Source organism: Haemaphysalis longicornis, unplaced genomic scaffold (assembly GCF_048455015.1).
Source record: "Haemaphysalis longicornis isolate Haplotype H1 unplaced genomic scaffold, Haemaphysalis longicornis Haplotype H1 scaffold_7, whole genome shotgun sequence".
NCBI lineage: Eukaryota > Metazoa > Arthropoda > Arachnida > Ixodida > Ixodidae > Haemaphysalis > Haemaphysalis longicornis.
In genome coordinates, this window is record NW_027526422.1 from 151617737 (window position 1) to 151640377 (window position 22641).

At 46.4% G+C, this 22641-nt stretch overlaps 1 protein-coding gene across 1 annotated transcript in view; it reads left to right on the top strand.

The window, feature by feature from the left end:
- LOC144147137 (fatty acid synthase-like) overlaps nucleotides 1–22641 on the top strand; it is a 243513-nt gene that overhangs the window by 47645 nt on the left and 173227 nt on the right. The window contains exon 8 of the mRNA XM_077679209.1: nucleotides 1405–1659. Within this exon, the coding sequence (XP_077535335.1) occupies nucleotides 1405–1659 (255 nt within the window). The remainder of the gene's footprint in view (nucleotides 1–1404; nucleotides 1660–22641) is intronic.

Genomic DNA, 22641 nt, shown 5'->3' on the forward strand with positions numbered 1-22641 from the left:
GGTCATCCTTATCCACAGGATGCAGCGCACAGAGTTTTTCCTTCTCTTGCATTTCCTTCTGTGGCGCCCTACTGTGGTCGGCGGCGTTTGAACGCTGCCACTGAGGTAGGTGCTTTCGCAAACATTGACCAGATGCAGCAGCAGCAGCCACACAAACTTTCCTAACATATCGTTTCCTAGCTACAACAAAAGCTAAATCATATGGGCTGCCTCTCATCAAATGGTAGCGTAGAGTTTGAGGAGAAACGGCAATGTGTCTTAATAAAAGTATAGTCTAAAAATTGACTTTTTCTAAATCTATAGAAAAATTACATCATGGAAGAATTTTGAAGTTTTTCCAATCTGGCGGACCCTTGTCACTCGCGCAAGCTCTGTGTGTGAAGGCAGGAATACCTCCAAGCGGTCAAGTGCCTCCCTGTATCACGCTCCCAGAATGTGCACCTCAAAAAATGAAATCGCATTTTCACTAAAACATAGCAAGACCCTAGAACATTCTTTTCCGCGCACACCTCAATCCACACAAACTTATACGTCCTGTAACGTTTTTTCTTGAGAGGGAAGCACTTTCGTTGTAACTTATACCAATAGGATTCAGCTCATTTCAATGTTTTAATTTAAAACTATTCTTTGGCCCAAAAAAAAAAAAAACTCGTAGCACATCGCACTCATTTGGCAATTCTGTAATACTAGTGGTGCCGTTTGTGATGCAGAGACAGACAGGCAGACAGAGACAGGGAGAGAGAGAGAGAGGGATGACGTCTATCGAAAGAAAAAGAGGTGTGCTGAAACAGCAATCTTTATCTGCCTATTGTTGACACAGAAAGGGTACGGGAGAGAGGGAACGAAAATCACATGCGCAGAGAGGCACCAGAGATGATAACAAAAGAGACTGAAGATGTATGAACGCAAAATGCACGCCTAACTGGGAATTGGTCCGAAATGAATCTGCAGCACCAAACTTCAGAGCACACCAGCGACGAAAAAGCTCTACACCTGTTCCGAAAAGAAGTTTGGAAGAGTGAAAAATTTGTCACATAAAAACTGTCGCAAATGTGCGTCGAAACCTTCAGTAAAAGTACGGACAATCTTCGCTGAAAGTGCGTCTGATAGATTGCCAAAACTTCAAAGACCCAATAGCAAACGAAGAACGAACTCATGAGACAATTTTACGTGCACTAAGCAACCGCATCTACGAACGATTTAAATCTATACCCATACGCGGTTTCTGCTATCAATTTATACTATTCTACTTCTTCGTCATCCTCTTATCTAGAACCGTTCTTTCTTTGGCGGTTCTCAAATAACTGTATTGACACAATGGAAGCCCGGCTTCATGCCTTGATTAAGAGCGACGTTTATCATAAGCGACGTTTATCTCAATGCAGACGTTCATGAATTTTTCAGGTATAGTGCGGCTTCTTGTGGAGATCAGCCGCGCCACAGGGCAGTTCGTGGTGTGCCAATCGGACATGGTAGTCGCCACAGGACGCCTTCGCCTAGCTGAGGATGGCGTGCAGCTGCTCGGCGATAATCCGCCCTTTGAGCCGGAGGAAACATTGTCCTACGAACTCGACGCTGAGGACATCTACAAAGAGCTCAAGCTCCGTGGTTACGAGTACCAAGGAACGTTTAAGGGCATCCTCAAAGCAGACATAAGCGGTGAGCATTGTGTTCGACCTGCATTGGTTCTACAAATTTTGGGTTTGCCGTACCATCGATGCGAACTAAACGAACTTAGCTAGACGGGTAGCGCTGCCTTTAGGAAGAACGCCTCCACTCACGCCTGCATTTGAAATAGCAAGAAGAAATTTAGGAAATATATAGTCCATGCATTGGTTTTTTCATCTAACGCACCAACGGTTGACCTAAAAGCTGCCCCCTATGCGACAACGGAGATTTTCCTGTACGCCGTTAACTTATCACTAAGCAGACTCTTTTATTTGTAGTAGATTTATATCAATATTTCTTCACTTATTTATAGAAAATGAGTCAATAAATTGCTCATTACACAATAACAAAAAAGCCGGCGTGCAGGGTCCATCGTCGATGTCTGTGCCATCTAAACGCCTTCAGAAGTACGAGTGGCCGCTACGCGGAGCAGATATTGCCCTCACTGAAGAAGGAATAAAGTTTCTGTACAAATGTACAAAATGAAGATTTATTGTAGCAAAATAGGGCTTCGGAATACATGTAAAGAAAACAAGCGGCGAAGAAGCAATCGACAAGATGACGCGCACAGCCGAGCTTCGACAAACCGAATGCCGCTGTTTCCTTTGCAAGCATTTATGCACCATGCGTTGGATACTAGAAAGATCCATTTAGATCAGAACTTTTTGGATTAAGCAAGAACACTGTGTAAAATCGACCGCCACGCAATACCCGTTCTCTGTAGAATAATGGTTGGTGGTGCTGCGTACAAAAGATGGAGTAACCAAGCCCTTACCTTAAAGGGACCCTGAAACACTTACGATCTACTACGCAGTATGTATTTTGGGGTAAAGTGTATTGTTCCAGCAATCTCCTTCCGCAAGAACTATGAAAATCCGTTCACTATCACCGAAACTACGCGCGATGAAATCTCGCGCATAAATGTTCCCTCTCAACTCAACCGCGGACAACGCTACGAAAGCTGCGCACTCTCTGCCGCGCGCGCGGCATTCTGTTCGGCGGCCTTCGATATGTCACAGGCCGGGGGGAGTTTGTCCTTTTCCCCGCAACGTGGAGGGGTCTATTTCTGGTCTGGTGCCACAAAAAAGCAGGCATGGCGGCCTGCTCGCAAGCAAGCGCTCAGGCTCGTAGGGCGTTTTTGAGGCGATAAACGTTTGTTGTCGAGTGGGCTCGTTGAAAGTGGAATATTTAGTTCGTCACTCCAACTCCGCGCGCACTCAAAACAAAAGAAACTCCAAAAGCATGCGGACAGGTTCAGACATAGAAGAGATTGATACACTGCGCCGACGACGGCGGATCGTCACAGGAAATGCCAGAATTTAGCCGCGAAGTTGACCAGCGACAGGCAATATGACAGCAAGGACAGCCATGCCCCGAGTGACGTCGCAGAGGCCATGCCAGGGGTGCATAATGAGGAGAATTAAATATAGCGTGGTTGGTTTTTCCGCGTCTTTCACGGCGATTTGCGCGCTTACCGCTTCACGTGCACGTGTAATATTTGACTCGGGTGTTCCTGGCAGTGTAATCTAAACGTCGCGCAGGTTTACTTGCACTGCACGAAGAGTGTTGCAGGGTCCCTCTAAAACAAAAGATGAGATAGTCGGCGGGGCGATAAGCCGTAAGAAAATATAAATAAAATGTCAAAAACATCGCTCTTGGCATTCTACGCAGATGTGTTTTGGAGAACGCTTTCCTGAGATTTTTTAATATTAAGCTTAACGTTACGTCTTGAGCTTCGATGACGGGAACAGGCACCGGGAGCTTCTTGCGTAAATCATATTATCTAGAACGCCATGAGACTCAACATCTCGCTCCTTCATTTCATATAACTTCATTTGTTGCCACTTTAAAAGCCCGCAGGCATACATCAGGGGTGCGGGGCAACAATTAGGAGTTGAATAGAGCACACACTGAGCACCAATGAATTTAAGGCAGCGTAATAACGACAGACAGACAGAAAAAATAAGCGGCTATACAGTAAAATAAAAGCCCAACCCGTACCACATACGGATCACGGGTGACGGTAATTAAAAATAAACAAACTGGACCCAAGTCAGAAGAGTTTTTAAGAGAAAGGAAAAGAAGAAAGAAAGAAGAAAGAAGAGAGCTATCACGCAAAACCAAGCCAATGGAGGGGAGGCCATCAGCGGTATTTTTTTAATCGAATATGTGAAAGCTCAGTTATGAATCAACATGTCGTTCTTCATACATGTGATCGTGATATGCACACATATATGCAGTTTAGGTGCTTCCTCGATGGTGGAATCTCGCGCTCCATGTTGACTCCTCTTGATCAGTTTATCCTTTTCCCGGCTTCGTTCTCTGCCAGGACCGCGATCTGCATCTTCCCCAGTCCTGCTGTCCTTTGTGCCCTGGTACACCTGTAAAACTCAGAAAGTGATTACTTTCCCCCACTCCCTTCCCCGTGTCTTTCCTCCCCTTTACTTCATATTAGTTCTTGCTGTTACTGATGTTCCAACCTGAACTTGATTGTGGTTGCAACTCGTTTTTACGGAAATTTATTGGACTTCCGCTACTTCCCACTCCTCCAACTTATACTCCCTTCAAAATTTGTACTTCCTACTTTAACGTACTTTTGCACTATTTCTCTTATGTCGTGTTTATCGCTCATTATCAGTAATATATGATCTCGTGCACCCCGTTACGCGATTATATTTACGCGATTATATAACTAACCTCAGATATTTTCAAGCGGGTGCGGCCGCTCTAACCTCTTCCTCTCTTCCTTAAACCTTACTGTACATACAGTGTCCCAGCTATCATGCACCAAGATTTCAAAAAAGAGCAATGGCGTAACTCGAAGAAAACCTAGTGCATAATGTTTGCAGTACTGTGAAGAAGCGGACAGTAACTTTTTCGTAATGAGAGTAAATAATTAATCGTAATGAATTATCTAACTCGAGAATTACTGTCCTAATCACTGAAGTGTCAGTGAGACATTTGCAGGTACCCACGAGGGGCATCTAACTGCGCTATTTAGAGCGACGAACTAATTGCGTACTCATTGATTCTGACTGTGAAAGAAAACCCGCGAAATATGAAAAATACCACGTGACGGCGCTTCCGCGCGCATTGTAAAGCAGCGTCCCCAAATGGGCTGACTGAAAGCAACTGCTTCGCGTGTTACCCGCCTGAAGAGACAGCGCACCACCTTGATAATGGCATGCATGGAAGGAGCAGCAACAGCAAGATTAGCGGGGCGCGTGTGCAAACTCGGTCGCGATTTCTTCTTTCTTTCTTTTGTTTATTTTATTCTGGCTAACTCAGAGGCAGCCTAGTTGAGGGCGTTGCTTTACGGTGCGCACGGAGGCGCCGTCACGTTTTTTTTTTTTTTTCATATTTCGCGGGTTTTCTTTATCAGTCAGAATAGATGTGTACGCAATTAGTTCGTCGCTGAAAATACCGCAGTTAGATGCCCCTCGTGGGTACCTACAAGTGCCTCATTGACACTTTAGTGATTAGGACAGTACTTCTCGAGTTTTGTAATCAAATACAATTGATTAACTAGGTCTCATTAACGCAAAAATTACTGCCCGCTTCTCCACAGTACTGCAGACATTATGCACTAGGTTTTCTTAGAGTGACGCCATTACTCTTTTTTTAAATCTTGGTGCTTGATAGCTGGGACACCCAGTATATAGTTCCACCCATAGTTTTTTTCCCATCCCCTTTTTAACCCATCCTAATTTCCTGTGTACACCTATTTACTTTGTGTTCTCTTTTTGTTAAAAAAAGCTCTAAAACGCACCAATAGGTCCGCAGTTGTTATTGTGCCCTCCTGAGTGACGAGCTCTGGTTGATATTTCCGTTTCAATCCCTGCCCACCATGTTTATAATATTTCCCACTACTCCAATAGAATTCCGTGCTCTTCGTGAACATACCTCGCACTGGGGAGGGTATTTGTCCACCTCTTGCCACGAAATGCACCTTCCCGAACAGGTATGCCAGGGGGTCACCAACTCAGACCGACTCTGCGCTTTCGCAGATACTTCATTCTTTTTTTTCTGTTTCCGAGTTATTTCCAAGGTCTCCGGGCATTGTTGCGCACACTGGAATTGAAGCATTTGTTGTGCCTTGTGCGTAGTAACGACAAGCAGAAGCAAACAAAAAAGTGCGGACAGGCTACACAGAGACGGGATGAAAAAAAAGGCGGGCATATACAATGAAGGGCAATAAGGCCAGAGCAGGCAGACAAAGTCATTTGATGTACACCCTTTGTCAAAAGTTTGTCGGCCAATCCTAAACCTTCTCGACCTCAAATACTTCATAGAGCCGCCGTTACCTTTACATCTAAGAAAAAAGTTTGAGGCAGTAAGAAAGGAAGGTGTTTTCGCTAGTTCTCGTACATAAAATTGTCAGCCTCGCTCGGGGGCCGGGGCGTACGCTTGTACATTAAATTTTTTTTTTTGCAGACTGCTCATTTCTGGCTTGGCCCACAAAATTTTGACGGAGACTGTACTGAAAGTAACTCTACAACACTTTTTTTTTAACTTTGTTTCGAAACCTTAAATCCATGCAGGCCGTCGTCAACCAAATCATTCACTACAGATTAGAGAGTCGTAGAACACTTCAGTTAAAATATTGCTGTATGCCCAACAGATAACGTGCTGAAAAGAGCTTTCCCTCTTTCCCAGTCTTGGCGTTGTTCCGCCGCCGCTCGAATTATGTCAATACAGGGGTCTAGATTGACCGGCTTTCCTTCAGTTGCAGCAGTGAACGAGTTCGATAGCCACCTTACAAAAGAAAACCACAAAGCGAAGCAGAAGCGGAAGGCGTATCTGCTGCGACGAGCAAATTACGCAGTGGCGCTGCGGGATGGTGATTACTGTAGCTTTCTCAGTGCTTAGAGACACGAAGGAAAGAGTGAAAGTGGTTATCGCTAGTGTTGCAGAGACCCTTTAAGATAGAGCAACACAATTATGACTTAGTGTTCAAAATATCGTTGGAGTTGGGGTACTTGTTTAGAACGTGCTGATGGGAATCGTTTAAAAGTTCAACAAACTCCGGGCGGCTATCAGGTGGTCTTTAGCACACGCCAATGACACAAGTCACATGCGCCAAGCGCGCAGTAACCCGCAGAAGTCTGAGGGTCGAACCGCAGACTAGAGTTCAAGGGCAGAACTTTTTCTTAATGGCAATAATTACCCCACCGCCCCGAGAGCTAGCTCTGTCTTGACGGAATATTGTGTACTCGGCAGGAAGGTTAAGTTCGCTGTTTTCTGTGTCCACCGACAGCCACGTCTCTGTGCCCAGGAGAATATCAGCATCACACGTGTACATTAGCGCTTTCAGGTTGTCCAGTTTGTCAAATATGCTGCGGAAGTTGGCAAGGATTACGGACAGCTTTGAAGATTTGAAGATCTTGATTTCGGCATGCCTGGTGGATCGACTGAGACGTTGTGTCATGTCGTTAATGGTTGGTGGTTACCGGTTACGTCCACATCACTCTGTTTTGTTGTAGTTTCGTTCGCAAGATCTTCGAACCTGGCTGGTACTTCGACAATGCTATCTGTGGTAGACACGAACCTGAAGGTGCTACCACGCAAGGAAATGTAGTTAAATCGGATTGAATAGCTTTCATTTTCAGTGCGGGTGAATTTCGCGAAGTCGCGGAGCTTTTTGCGTGCCAATTGTACTTTGGGAGAATAGCCTTCGTCAAGGCAAACTTTCGGGTATTCCAGTTTTTTAGGTCGGGGGGGGGGGGGGGGGGGCATTTCGCAAAACGTCCATCTCTGACTTAAAACTCAGAAACTTTACGATTATGGGGCGGCGAAAGTTCGAGCGCCGCTGACCCAACCTGTGAGCACGTTCGCTGTCACCAGCTTGTATGCCGAGGTGGGTGGCGAAGAATTCTTTCACGATTTATTCTGACTGTTCGTACCCCTCCTTTTCTGTTTAGGCAATGCCTTTGATAATCAAGTTATTTCTTCGCATCCTGGTGTTCATAACATCTACAACGTCAAATAATTCCTCGTTTACGTTTGCAATGCTGGTTTTGACCTCGTGCACTGAATCACCTACATTTTCACACTCTTTTTTCAATTTGCGGCATTTTGCTTAGATTTTCTTCGATTGTACAGATTTTTGAATTATTACTACGGATGTCCTGTTTTATTTCGGTTAGGGTAGCCGTGGTTTCTTCATGAAGTTGGTTTATTAAAGCCAGTACATCATCTATCTTTGGGCCGGGGTTAGATTACACGTCACCAGAACAAAGCAGGATGAGTGAAAGTAGAGAAACTAGAAGCAGGATGGTGGGTCTAGGGGTCTGGGATCGGACAAAGGCGGCTGCAAATCCAAAGCGAGCATTGCGGGAGTTTTTGGCTGCCGGCAGGAAACAAATGAGCCAATCCTCACGCGGTAGGTATACAGGTCTACACCCATCACACTTCTCACAAAAAGACAACCAGGTGGAATCAGCGGCCATAAAACACAAAGAAGCGTTTCCGAAACAAGAGACATGCCTACCTAGAACAGCGAAAGCAGAACTTAGCCGTGGGAGCCGGTGGCCGCGAATCTCAAGCAGTTGATGGCGGAAGCTCCTTTTGTAGCGTACAGTGGTGCTGCCCTCGTCGTGACGTCAGTAGATGATGTCACAGGAACGATGACTGGTGTAGAAACGGATGAGCAAGGCTCCAATCTTCGGTGATGAGCGCGGCCAGACAGCAATCGACGGCACGAGGTGATCGTATCTAGAACAGCGAAAGCAGAACTTAGCCGTGGGAGCCAATACAAATCCAATACAAATTAATCCCTGATTAATCTGTATTAAATTTTGTCGTCCTCAGCCGACTGCAACGTACGGCCCATTATGACTTCACAAGTTCAGTGCGGAAAAGTTGCTAGTGGTCACATAGCTACCGTTTTCTTCATTCTCGAGTACGCGTCGTTGCATACACGCTGCAGATCGCAACATTTTATGATAACCAATAGGCTCGTTATTCAACGATCAGAACGCTCGAACATTAACGCGAAACCACACGCAGCGACGGCGACAAGTGACGCGAAAAACGTAACGTAATGGGCACACCAAACAGTGTGGGCGACAGCGACAAGCGAAAAAAAAAATGTCGCATTACCGCCGATACCCTCCGTCGTCGTCGTCGCCACTCGCTTGTGGGCTGCTTCTGGCTGTAAAAAAGCCCGCGACGGGGACGGCCCGTCGCCTGCCGCAGTCGCTGGCGCCGGCGGCTTGCGTAAAACATTTTCGCTCGTCTGTGTCGCCCACAATGCCTGTTTGCTGTACCCATTGAGTGAGGTTTATCGCGTCGCTCATTACCGTAGACGCATGCAGTTACCACTTAGCAGTGCGGGGCGTACGCCCCGAAAATTTCCGTTTCCGTTCATTGTGCTCTCAATGAAAACGCAAAAAACCTGTGTGGACAGCATTTCAGTCTGCTGCTGCACGCGCGGCGGTCACTAAAATTATTGTAATTTAGTGACTGCAACGTGCTACACGTGCTCCTACATTCAGCCTATTGCACGCAATTCTTTGGAGCCGTGCAGGTAGCCACAGCCACTGCACGGCAGCCACTCTAACCCTAGCCGCAAAGCTAAGAGTGCAGAGTAGCACTGCCACTATTCGCGCGACCATGCTTGTTACCTGCGAAACATTCGGCTAGGATACCAACACTTCACGCGACAAAGAGATTGAAATGATGCAAGAATTGATGCTGTTTGTACATGGCTACAAAAGCCGCCCTTCAATTCTACGCAACGGTCACAATGAGTCAGACTTCTCAGCTTGGCAGCGTATACCTTTTGGTATGAGATATGTGCTGATAGTATCTATAGCTTGCTGTTGGGTGTCGTGTTGGCTCCACTTGACCTTGAATTGTCCACAGTATGATGTCGGCATAGAAAGTGTAATGAAGGTCTGATATTTGGTGAAGTCTTATGGATGAGTGGTGTAATTAGCATTGAAAAGGAGAGGTGATATAACGGAGCCTACAGAATTTTTTCTTCGCCTTTTTTGGCTGTAACAACGCGTGTTGAGTGAACAGTCCAGTACAAAACCAAACATGCCATAGGGATACTCTCCGCTTGTTCAAGGTGCGTGGTGATTTGTGTATGTATCAAGTGTTCAAGTATTTTGCCAACAGAAGAGCTACAGGCGTAGTCCTTAGAGGTTTATGGATCTTCGGTATGAGGCTGATATCTGCTCGTCCACTGTGCAGGCAATTCAAAAACTGCTCGTGCGGGCTGTTGAGTTAAATAACAAAGGCATTTTTCGTTGTAATGAATTCCTTGCTCTGGCTTGTATTTTTTTGCACTTTCATCCTTTCATGCTCTTCCATTACCTTTTTTGGCCCCAATCCTCCCCCGAAATGAAATCCTGGATACGTAACTGGTGGGAAGATGATGCCGCACCAAGAGATGTTTTTTTTGCACCCCCACTCTCACGTGCCTTTCCCTTTGTGCTCCCATACCACTATAAAATTGTGGCCCCAGTTTCACAAACAATGCTGGGTGCATTTGTGGAATTCGAATCTTCAAAGGCCGTTATCAGTGGTACACCTGACAGCTGGGCATTTGGGCACATGTGGACATTAAATTTGGGTTTTGTAGATTCCCTCTTGGTGAATTTATTTCGAGTGTTTTATTATCCTTCTCTGCCACTGAAGTTTTCTGAAATATGCCCAATTAGCAATAAGCTCATGATATTTTGCAGCACTAAATTCACTTCAAGTAAATCCTATGGCCAGTTTTGAAAATTTAGTACCCCAATCGGTCTGGAGGAGGAGAAATTAACTTTATTCGGACGAAAGGGGAGGCCTATTCAGGCCTGTGGCGTTCTGCACGACAGCCGAGATGCCTTTGCTCCTGGCGATGTTTTCTTTTGAATGACCCACTGTTGGTTTTCAGGCTTTTCGCTGTGCGGCACGGTTTCCCATTGCTCCTTACTAGTGATAATAAATGTTCCTTTCGAATTTTCGAATCCATGTCTCTGTATACTGGGGCGTTCCCATGGCATGTGAGCCAAGGTTGCAAGCTTAGGGCAGTGTTTACATCCAGCGTTGTGTATTTCCAAATGGAAGGGCCAGTAGAGCCATGGGTTAGGATAAGTGATTATCTGGAGACGTCTACACGCCACTTCTTGCTTCTTGGTGAGCGACGGGTCAGCAGCCGGGTGGCTTCGTCTTTCCCCTTTGTAGTGAACAAGCACGTCTCGGCAAGTACAGACGCGATCTTTGGAGTTGTCTATGAAATGTGCGCTGGGGCTCTCGGTGGGTGAGATCTCGAGCAGCCTCGTCGGCCCGTTCGTTGCCTTGTTGTGCCACATGTGTGGGGGCCCACATCAATGTGATTCTAGTATTTTTGTTCGTCTCGTCGCGGGTAAAGACCCTGCGCCTTGCGCTGGAAATTCTTCCTTTTGCAAATCGCTTGATGAGAATTGCTAATCATTTTCCGCACTTGGGTAGCTACTATATAGGGCTAGGGCAAAGGCCAGTTCTTCGTCCTCCTTCGGGTGTTTGGGTGGAGCAGGGGTCAAGAACTTTGCTCGAGCCGTCGGTAGCGGCCGAAACCATAGCTCCACGTGGCTGCGTCAATACAAACAACGTGCGGATTTCCTCAAATTCCTGGACTCACAGCTCTCTCCGCAGGAGTGGAGGTCTTGTCACCGATGGTCTTCTCATATAAAATGCGCAGGCTGTCTAATAGGTGTCTGCCCGCGGCCATCTTGGTGAGGTTCTCTAGGTGCACAGTGTGTTCCACGGCTTGAGCCTTGATTAGTTCTTTTAAAGTGTTGCGCGCACCCAACGCGTCGTATTTTTCGGTTGGAGTGTACATGGGTATTCCTAGGGCTTTGTCATGCTCATTTCTTGATGAGGCTGCTTGGTTTGGAGTCGTTTCAAAATATTTACAGCATTGTGGAGTTAGGGGTTTGTGTGAGGGAAAGGCTTGAAGATGGGTACTTGTTGTTGGTAAGGGGAGGGGGATATGGCGATTCACCCGCCCCAGTTGACTGAATGCTTCACCACAGTTCGCAAACTGGGGTCACTTCAAATCTAAGCTGACTAAACTCGCGCAAGCGCTGTTGGGTAGTTAAATCGGAGGTTTAAAGCTATATTATGACTGTTGATCGAAATTCCTGAGGAGGCTAAATAAATGATGGGAAGCGGCAGCGTCCCGTGGTGTCCTACGGCTGCAGCTAGGTCGATAATGACAGGCGGGAGGTCGGCGGAGGAGCAGGGGCGATGCTACGATGTGAACTGGACGCTTCTACCTTCACTGTACTATGATATCCGTTCGCCCCTAACGAGATCCGTGGCTTGGCTTGTTTTAATAATCAGTATCGTGGAGTATCTACCTAGCAATAATAAATAGGGCCATCTAAACAAAGGGCAAAACATGCACAAGCAAACCACGGTATGTCCGTGCGTCGCTTAAAATCAGCTTCCGACAATTTTTACCTACGATTGCCTTTGTGCAGTCGCGCGAGCGCCGGATGGCAGCTTGTTATGCAGCTTTGTGCTTTCCACAAATATTGACGCCCAGGTGGAACATACGACGCGGGGCGCTGCGCGTTTCTCGCGCGAGCACGACTATTGCCCAGGTGAGGTTAGTTTTTCCAGACTGCTCTCACACTACTGAAGTCCGTGCAAATCCATATCGCGGCCTCTCAACGCCGAAAGCACACAACAAACGTCTTCAAATCGAGCACGCATTAATTAAAAAAAGTAAAAGCATTGCACGCACGTCATTGGACTCGCCGGCCAATAAGATGTCTCTTGCGGCGCCGGAGTGCGCGGTGTGCCAGAGAGACCGTTTTAACCCCTTCCGCCATCCGCCATGCGTTCCAACCGCCAGAATGATTTTGGACGGAACGGAACGGCCTTGCCGGAGGTACCATTTATAGGCCTTAAAGGGACACTGAAGTAAATTTGTCAAGCTCCCGTTTTTGCTTGCACTGCGTAGAGTGTCTCAAATTAGCACACTTTTCATCGTTTATCTGGTTGACAAATTAGTAATTATTTTAAAAAGCGCGAAAGAAGAAAAACTACCATGCACGGTTTGCGGCGGCCGCACCAACTAAGGCTGTGACGTTGGGAGGAGGGGGCACCGTGATTGTACGATGCCCAAGGTTAGCAATCAAACAAGTTTCGAAAACACAACCAATGGCGTTGTTGGATGGGCATTCTCAATATCTCAGTAATCATCGTACCGCGCTTCTGCCACGTTTTCGGCTGTAAAATGCATAAGATAAACCTCCCAGGACGGCTTGGAATCGTAGCATTGACTAGCCGAGGCCTACGCAGTGCATGAACGCCCTCCGCGTCCCCGCAGATGCTCAAATGCCATGCGCATCTATATTCCCCTATATTTGGAGCTTGCCTCACTCATGCCTGTATCGTAAAAAGCGTGTTCGCACCAGGCCAAGGGTCTGTTGATTCTGGCCTGTGCCCACTGCCAGCAAGCCGTCGGTGCTTATGGCAACCAAGGAGGTTAAAACAAATTGCACAGTACGCCAACGAGAACTCGCTAGCGCGCCAGTGCCAGCCTGCGCGCGTTCTGTGAACTAGTTCGTGGAGCAATGAACGTTGCGGCCCAGAAAAGGTGAAATCAGTACAGACAACATCGGCGGAAAACGAAAAAGTTATAAAAAAAAGCACGTACCCGCGAAGATTCGAACTTGTGACTTGCAAAACCGCTGCGCTGCAGTACCTAGCGCTCCAAACCACTCGGCCACGGGCGAGCGCTGCCGACCTTGGAAATATAAGGTATATAATGTATAACCAGTTTACACTTTTATTTAGTTTTAGCATTCCAAGCAGCTTAGGTGACTATTTGTTGTTTTGCGCTCGTGCAGTAAGCATCCCCCAAGTTTCCACAATAGCTCACGTCTAGCAATTGCATTTCTTAGACGGAAAAGCGTTCGCAGATGCGTAGTCGTATTGCTGGCCGCTGTGCTTGTTCGCCCAGCGCAAAAAAGGTGCTTCCCCCACCCTAGTTTTACGCTGTACGGTACAAATATCAGTTGATTTTATTTCCTTACTACCTATATTGCCTTCGCTGAGTCTTCTCCCGCCTTCAAGAGGCCTTATATTTTCCTACTGGTGTACCAGTCAGCGAAGCGTCGCAAGTGCGCTTGTGCAGCGCTTGTGTGAAGCGACCTTGACTTGGAGCTAGATACAGTGTACAAACTAACCAAGTAAAGAAAGGCACATTCTTCCATTCACAAACGTGTCCTGGCTTCGTTTCAACTGAGCGAACGAATTGCGACGACCCGTTGGCGGCCGGCGGACGAAACGCTGGGCCGACTGACTCTGTCTGAAGGCCGGGGAGCCGTGCAGTAGCGCAGCCAATTGTGAGCTCGGCTCCTCCCGGCGTCACACGAAAACGCCACAGAAAATGCGCGAGCGTAAAGAGAGGAGGACAGCATTTTCGAATTAATTTTTCTACTAAATAAACTCCCGTAAACGCGCATAGAGTGGTCGAAACGTGGCCTGGGGACTCCGGACTACAATTTGCGCTAGTAATCCCGCTATGTTTGCAAATCACTTCAGTGTCCCTTTAACTGGGAGTGTGGAAGAATGAAGCTTGAAGAAAAAATTATGCCCACCTCCCCTCGTGAGAACCCTGGTGTGGTGCAACGCTAAGGGGGGTTCAAGCGCAAACGGAGAGCAACCGTCGACCGAAAGGCCACCGGAGAGCGGCACACTGGTTATATGCGCAGCGCGTCCGAAGGAGATGAGACCGCGGAGAAAGAGCGTACTGCACATGCGCTGGACCGCGCGCAGCACCGCGGGCAGCGCCGCCCACCAGCAGAGTGAGAGGGCGCTGGGCCGCACACCGGCAGATGTTGAGAAAGAGTGTTCGCTCTCTCCTGGGCATGCGCAGGCGCGCACATGTCTACACAGTGCACATAGTTGCGGTATCGACCTCTGTGCCGCCGCCGCTGTGATGTTCGTCCGAAAGAAAAACTAGTTTCACGCACGCACGCACGAACCAACGAATACGGCTTGCTCGCGTGTTCGTGATCTAGCGCTGAGGCTGACGCACAGGCATGCAGGCAGTTAGCGAGCACGCTTCGTACTTTGTCGAAGCGTACGACGATAAGGGCAGGCACAACTTCCTATGCTGCATGAAGCGTTTGTTTGAACGTCCACTTCGTGCGTAGCGCATTGTCTTCGCGATCGCCGCTGACGTGTTAACCTGTTCTGTGGTGTTAAGGCCAGAATACATGGAGTGAGTTTTCACGACAAAGTTCGCACGGCGGAAAATCCGCCGTGGCAGGGCGCCGTATGTTCTTCGGCCTGAGCTTTTCTTTCCTCCATGGTCGGCCTGAACTACGAAGACACGGCGTCCACCGCCGCGCCGCCGCTGGAATGCTCTGAGTGTGGTTAACTCCATGCCCATACGCAACGTCGGCGTTCAGTAAACAGACCCAGTGAAAGGGCTTCCCGCCTGGGTTGTACGTCGTTTGACGATTCCGTGTGACTCGGGGGCGTTTCTACTCCTTAAATATGCGTGTTTAGTTCTCAAAAGCGCTAAAGGCAGTAACTAAAAAAAAAGAAAAACTAGCGTCCCCGAGGAGATTTGAACCAGCGACTCCCGGAACATGGAACCAGCGTTCTACCTCCACTTCACCTCGCCAGAGGGCGCGTTAGTGCAAAATAGGGCATGTAAAACCCACCTCTGAATACATAAGACTAGCTGCTTCTATTTTGCTGTATTTGAGATGCCCTGGCGGTGATATCGCCTGTTCCTCAGACGCCGATCTTGCAGACGGGCCCCATGTTGCTGTTAATACAAGTTATGAAGCCGGACTTCCTTTATTTAACCTAATAAAAGCTATCGTACATGCCTATAATCGCTATACAAGCCACGTTAGTTGAGTCGGGACCGTGTTGCGCTTGCGGCTTGAGCTATCTTTAGAGCGCAGACTTCACTTCTTGCAACACCATTTTCCTCAATCGATCTCAGATTTACAATCCGTTTTTTTAGCTGTACTAGGCGCGGGACAAGCGTAGGTCTATCAAACTATCCCTAAGTGGCCTTCTGCAGCTGCCCGTAGATTGGTTCCTTCGGTTTGCCTCTCGCCGTCGCTCCGCCACCGACGAACTTTTCGGACCCAGTTAGATCGGCGGCGGAAGACGTTTTTTCCGCCGCCGGGTGTCGGGCGCGCGCCGCCGGGTGTTGTTCATCGTCTTTTCGTCGCATATTCGCTCCATGTACTCTGGCCATTACGCACGCATTCATGTTTGGCATGCGCGGTGCCGGGCGCAACGTGAGTCGAAATTGCCGTGAGCTCTGCTTAAGTCGGCGCGCAGTATTCGTTTCTCCGGAGTGCGCACCTTTTATGATGCATAGTATGCCAACTTTTTAAATGTCGATAACGAAGCCATGACAGAAAAAAAAAACAAAAACAAATCGAGACATGCATTTTTTGAGTTTGTGAAGCTTGCTCCATTCATGTCACTGAACGCTGCGAGCAGTCGTTACACGAATTAATATTCTTGCACGCTTAGAATGCGTGGAGCAAGTAATCGGGCGCTTTTTACACAACTGCATTATATAATATATACGTATGCAAATAAAACATCGCTGATGAATAGGTGTGCGTAGATGGTAGGAGTGCATCTCCATGCTTACTCCCTCACTGAACAAGAATGAAATTGCAATTTTACTCTTCGTACTGGAGAGAGGGAGACGATGCGCAGGTTTACTCTTCACTGGTGCGGGAGCGGAACTGGGGCTGCACTCCGGCGCGCACGAGAATAGCACGTGGTCAGTTTTGCTCTTCCTCTTCATAAGGAGCGAAGATTGCATCCAACTCCCCGCAGCTTTCGAGGAGAGTGCGCCAACGCTTACAAGAGTACAATGACTGTTGGACTTTTCAACTACTCCCCCGATTTCTTAGAGTGTACCACAGCCAAAAATTACTCCTCTATGCCCATCAGATAACTTAGGAACTTGCTCAAGAAAATTTTCTCTCTTTACCAGTCTTGGTGTTCTCGGGTTCTGAAAATACATCCTTACACTATAGTGGCGGCAATTAACAGGCTATCCCTCAGTTGCAGCAAGAAGCGCCTTCAATTGTCACTTTAGGAAAGCCACAAAGCCAAAGCGTAAAAGGAAAGCGGTTCTGCTGCGACGAGCGAATCACGCAGTGCCGCCTGGTGCTGGAGGTAACTATAGCTTTTTTAGTGCTTCCATAAATGAAGGAAAGAGTGAAAACATTTATCGGAGGTGTTGCAGAGTTAATTTAACATACCGCTGTGGTGTCGGACGTAGCAACACTGTGGCGACAGGAACCTTGGCGGTAGCGAAATGTATGTCTCCACTGTGTTACACTGCACATATCCCGTAGCAAAACTTTATCACATTACTCCTGTGCAGAGCTGTAAGGATCACTGAGCGCGCTTAATTTGTCATGATTGTTTCGCACTTGAAACTTGTAAGGAATACTTAGGTGTCATGGATTTTTTTATTCGGTTTAAAACGTTTTTTAGATACGGCAACCAATTAGGCAACGAATATAGCAAAAGCACTATTGCTTATTTTGGGGCGGTTCTCTGGAAGGTTGTGTCATTGCGCATAAGAGTAATGACGCTATTTATTCGCAGTCATTCCGACACCTCACCACTATAAACGTACACCAATTAGTTTGGCGATAACTCTTTCTCAATCATATGTAGGTTTGCGTTGTTATTCCATAGATGTTTCTTTTGTTTTTGTGTTATTCTATACTACAATAAATTCTCTTCATGGTAATAACCAGAGCCCTTACTTCACACCATTTATTAATCAAATTTTTTCTACGTAATTCAGATTTTCAAACAATTGCTACGTTCTGTTTCTTTGTGTACATGTCACTGCTTGTAATTTATTCTCTCAGAATATATCTCCGATCTTTTCGTGGTACCTATACTACAACGAATCTGATTTGTACGTGTCTGTGTGTCAACCACCAACACCATTCATTCTAACCATTTCCTTACAACTATATTCTTAACAGCGAAGCTGTTGTTACTGGCCGTAATTCCCGCATTGCACAAAACTCCCTGAGGGCATACCAACTTACGTAGATTCGAAAAAATCAGCCAAAAAAAAAGAAAACTGCAGCGTTCGTCGTAATCGTGGCAACACTTCCTCGTAAACAGAAAGACACGTCACAGCGTAGGCCTCTTGTTCGTTCGTGCCCGTGTCGTCGTGCGCATTCTCTCAGTACCGTAGAAGTGCCCTCACGCACTGCAGCGTCTAAAAGGCAAAGACACCATGCTTGGAAGAGGTCACAACTGCCGCCGCATTCTCTAGAAGCTATTATGGATCATTGGAGACATGGCTGTCAGTGTCCCATTCCTTCTCGAGACGACTCTCAGATCCCGCCACCGATGCCTACAGTTGATAACGAAGAGCTGGAGGAAGTCTACAATGCTGATGATGAGTGCATCCAAGCCTCGACGCGTAGATGACGCCCTCTTGGATGCATATGACGACAATCACTAGCACCACGACTATGCAGATAAGCAATGATGCTAAAACATAACTATGTGTCCGGCAGTGCTCACCCACAACGGCTTCGCCGTTCGAGTGGTGCGCGTGAGTGGAAGCTTTCCTGAGTTTGTATGCGTACTCTACCATCCCGGAGCGATACATTCGTTGCCCCGTTGCGCACATATGTTATATATTTGCCATTTCGTGTCCTCCCCGAAATTGTACTAAAATACGGAATATTATTTCTTACAAAATAAAACGAGAACGCGAAATATTCCATACAAATGCCTGGCAAAAAGGCGTTTATAATTACATAATCACAAAGGCAAGTGGAAGGTCAGATTTTAACCGTAGAAGCGTAAATGATGCATGTAGAGAAGTGAACGAAACTCTGTATTTTATGCGTGTCCTATCTATAGTTGTTTATGCGTGTGTAGTGTGGGGCCCACACCAAGAATATCTGATAGAAAGATTATAAAAGCTGCAAAATCAGGCAGCGCGTTTGTTACGAACATTTACGAACCTTTTGCTAGCACGTCGGCGATTAAACCTTCCCTGGGCTGGGAACCACTACAGTCCAGACGTAAATAATTAAGATTACAATTTTTCCACTGCATTTACTACAAGCACACCCGTATCGAGAAAAAACTCCTCGAGCAAACTACATATCACTGCGTCATGATAATCCGCAAGAAGTGCTAGGGTATTCCCAATGAAGGAACATTTTTGCAATCTCTTTTTCCCACACCAATACGTGACAGCAATTTGTTGTCAGATGAATTGGTTACCCTACAAAACAACGATCTCTTTTTCTCCGGTTCATGATCAATGGGTTGCTCGTTTTTTAACCAATATGAATTTGTGCTTCTGAAAAAGTGTATGAATGTATAAATGTATTTGTCGCCTCTGTTCCGTAAATGTTGCATGTCCCCCCTACAAAAATACCCTCGTGGCGATGTAGGTTTCTTCTAAATATTAATAATAGTAATAATAATAACAATCAATCAATCAATCAATCAATCAATCAATCAATCAATCAATCAATCATGTTTATTTACGTGCCCAGGAACAGCCAGAGGCCTGAGTGCTGGCGCACGGGTAGTTACATGAAAACAAAATACAAGAAACATATAGCAAGAAACAAACAAGCGACAAGACACACACAAATTGAAGTAGTGAAAATGACAGAAATAAAGCACAGGCGGAGCCTGGGTACAGGTAAAAAATAAAAAAAAGAAGACGCCTATGTTGCTCTGCCCGTCGTAAAGGCCACACGACAGGCAGAGCAACAAAGTTTGACAGTAATACAACAAAAACAACGGCAAGAGTGTAGAGACAAATGAAAAAACGAACAAATGACAGTAAACAGTTTCAAAAATAGGCAACTATCAGTTGGATAGACACAACCGCAGAGAAATCAATTCCAGAAAAAAAAGAACGACAGACATATCATAGGTGTTTAACATACTGTATTCAACAGCGTTGTACGCTAAACTGTAAAGGATTTCTGAAAGATGTCAAGGCGTTCAAAGAAGCGGTTTTAACAATTCTGTATTCTGCGCACAGGAGAATGATTGGAGTTGCGCGCAGCGGTCAAGAACGGGCGATGCGACCTGGTGGGCCTTTGTGGTACACTAAACTCTAAACAGTTAAGCAGGTCTGCGCAAGAAAGGTCACCATGAACAATTGTGTGAAGAAATGTAAGGTCTGCACGCATACGTCTGCAGTTCAAGGAAGGGATGGAAGGGACTATGGATAAGTCAGAATCAGGATGAAAACTGTGATTGTGATGACGGTGCTTCAATATGGATAAAAACTTCTTCTGCACACGTTCTATTAATTCACTACTAGATTTGGAGATGCCGTTCCAGGCAACAGAAGCATATTCTAACTGTGGTATACATATTGCCTTGTATAGCATTAGAAATGGATCTGGAGAAGAGAATTCCTTTGTAATCCGACACACATTTCCAAGGCTTCGGAGTGCTCGCCGGGTGATGAGCCTAATATGAGGAGAAAAAGAGAGGGTACTGTCGAAAAGCACCCCTAGGTCCCTAATCTCCTCAACCCTTTGCAGAGGAGCTCCCTCAATACTGTAGGAAAACAGCAGACGGTGGGTTTTCCGGCTGTAGGTGACAACCTTTGTTTTAGTGGGGTTTAAAATTAGGCAGTTTTTCCTGCACCAGACCGATAATTCCGACACATCCCTCTGCAAGGCACAGCAGTCCTGAACACCGCTAATGTGCCTAAATAGTTTGACATCATCAGCATAGAGAAGAAAAGAAGAGTTTGTTAACACTGTTGAAACATCATTGATAAAGACAAAAAACAATAATGGACCCAGCACGGAACCCTGGGGTACACCACTTGTTGCAGGGTAAACACTAGACTTTTTGTAGTTAACATCTACATAAAAGGACCGGTCAAGGAGATAGTTGGCCAACATGGCAACAAGGCTTGCGTCTACACCGGACTTAGCAAGCTTGTTAATTAATAACTGATGGTTCACCACATCAAACGCCTTACTGAGGTCAAAATAAATAACGTCCAACTGGCCGTTTTCACAAACTGCAGCCGAAGCCTGTGTCATAAAGCTTGCAAGATTTGTGACCGTCGATCGACCCGAGAAAAAGCCGTGCTGATTTGGTATCACAACGTTCTTGACGCAGGCAGCAAGAACTTTGTGCAGAGCTGACTCAAAGAGTTTTGAGGCGACACAAAGGAGTGAGATCGGGCGATAGTTAGAAACGGCTGACTTATCACCAGACTTAAATATTGGAAAAATTCGAGCGATCTTCCATGCACGAGGAAATTTACCTAAAAGTAAGCAGTTATTATAAATGGAAGTTAAGACAGGCACAAAAATGTTCCCGTAAGCCTTCATGAGGGCTGCTGGAATTCCATCTGCACCACAGGAAAATGATGGTTTCATCCGTTGAAGGCTATCATTGACAATTTTTTCATCGAACCTAAGTGTGTTAAAATTAGAGTTATTAAACGATAGGCGTTCGTCGTTGCCATCTGGCAGTTGAAAGACAGAATGAAAGTACTGAGCAAAACTGGTGGCAACATCCTCAACCTCTTCACCATCGGAATTAAGCAGGCTAACGTGTTCTTTAGACGCCTTAGAACGGCCGCGTACATACCTCCAGAATTCAGCCGGTTTCTGAGATGCAGCAGCCTCTAACGATTCTATATAGAGCTGGTGGTCACGCCGGTAGAGGATTTTACAAAGTGAGCGATAGCGACTAAACTCCGCTTTCCACTTGTCAAGCCCAGAACGCTTGGCCTTTTTGTGGGCGCTATCCTTAAGTTTAAGCGAACTTCGAAGTTCTTTAGAAAACCAGTGGGGAAATTTGGAAGGAACAGGCTTATAACAGGGAATATACTTTTCCATGCCACTTCTGACTATTTCGGTAAAACGCCGAACCTGTTCGTCAACATCATTGACATCCAAAACACTAGACCATTCAGCAGATGAATAAAAGTGATACAGCCCAGCATACTCTCCACGCTTGAAAGCATATCGCGGGACTGAACAATTGTCAACACCGCCAGAGCGATGCTGGGTCGCGACCGAGACAGAGACAATAAGAGGGGGGTGAAACTTGTCGGGGTGCACAAGGGATATTTCGGAGGCACACACTTGTACGTTTTTTAAGTTTGAGAAGCACACATCTAGAACATTACCACAAGAGTTTTCTATGCGGCAAAACTGCTGCATGGAGGTGAACGACTGAAAATCTAATAGCATGCTGCATTTCTGCGCTGCATAATGGTTTTTGTGCTCAAAGGAAAGACTGTTCCAGCGAATACCTGGGGTGTTGAAGTCTCGAAGTACGATGAGCTTATGGTTGGAGTGTGCATTTGAGACATTTTCTATTGATGTGAGTGTTCGATTAAATTCAGAAGGTAATACATCCGGGGATATATAGAATGCACCGATGAGTAGCTTCTCACCCTTCGTGAGGCCTACCTCACGCCAGACTGATTCGTCTAGGGTCTCGAGGTCAGCACGCCGCATGCACTGCACTGAATGATCAACGGCAACGAGAACCCCGCCACCTTTTTGTTTAGGTCCAGTTAATTTTCTGTCGCTTCTAAAGATTTGATAGTTAGAAGGGAAATAGTCGGAAGACGAGATATCATCGGAAAGCCAGGTTTCAGTAATGACAACAGCAGAAAATTTAGAGCATACAATATTTCTAATAAATTCAGAGGACTTAGTTCGTAGACCTCGAGTGTTTTGATAGTATATGTCGAAACTCTCGTACTTACTGATCATTTTCAGTTATTTCAGAGCTGTGCAGCATACCAGGGTGGACCTTGCCTTGAAACGGCTTGAAAAGGCAGCCTTTTGGCCACATAGACGGGTCGCTCAGGCGCCTAAAACACTCCTCGTTAACAGTTACACAAAAAGAAGAATAGGAGTCGTACTTAGTCCTAAGGCGTTTGCACGACAATGGCGTAACTTGCACAGTTGACAAGTGGGCCAACAGTTGCGCAGA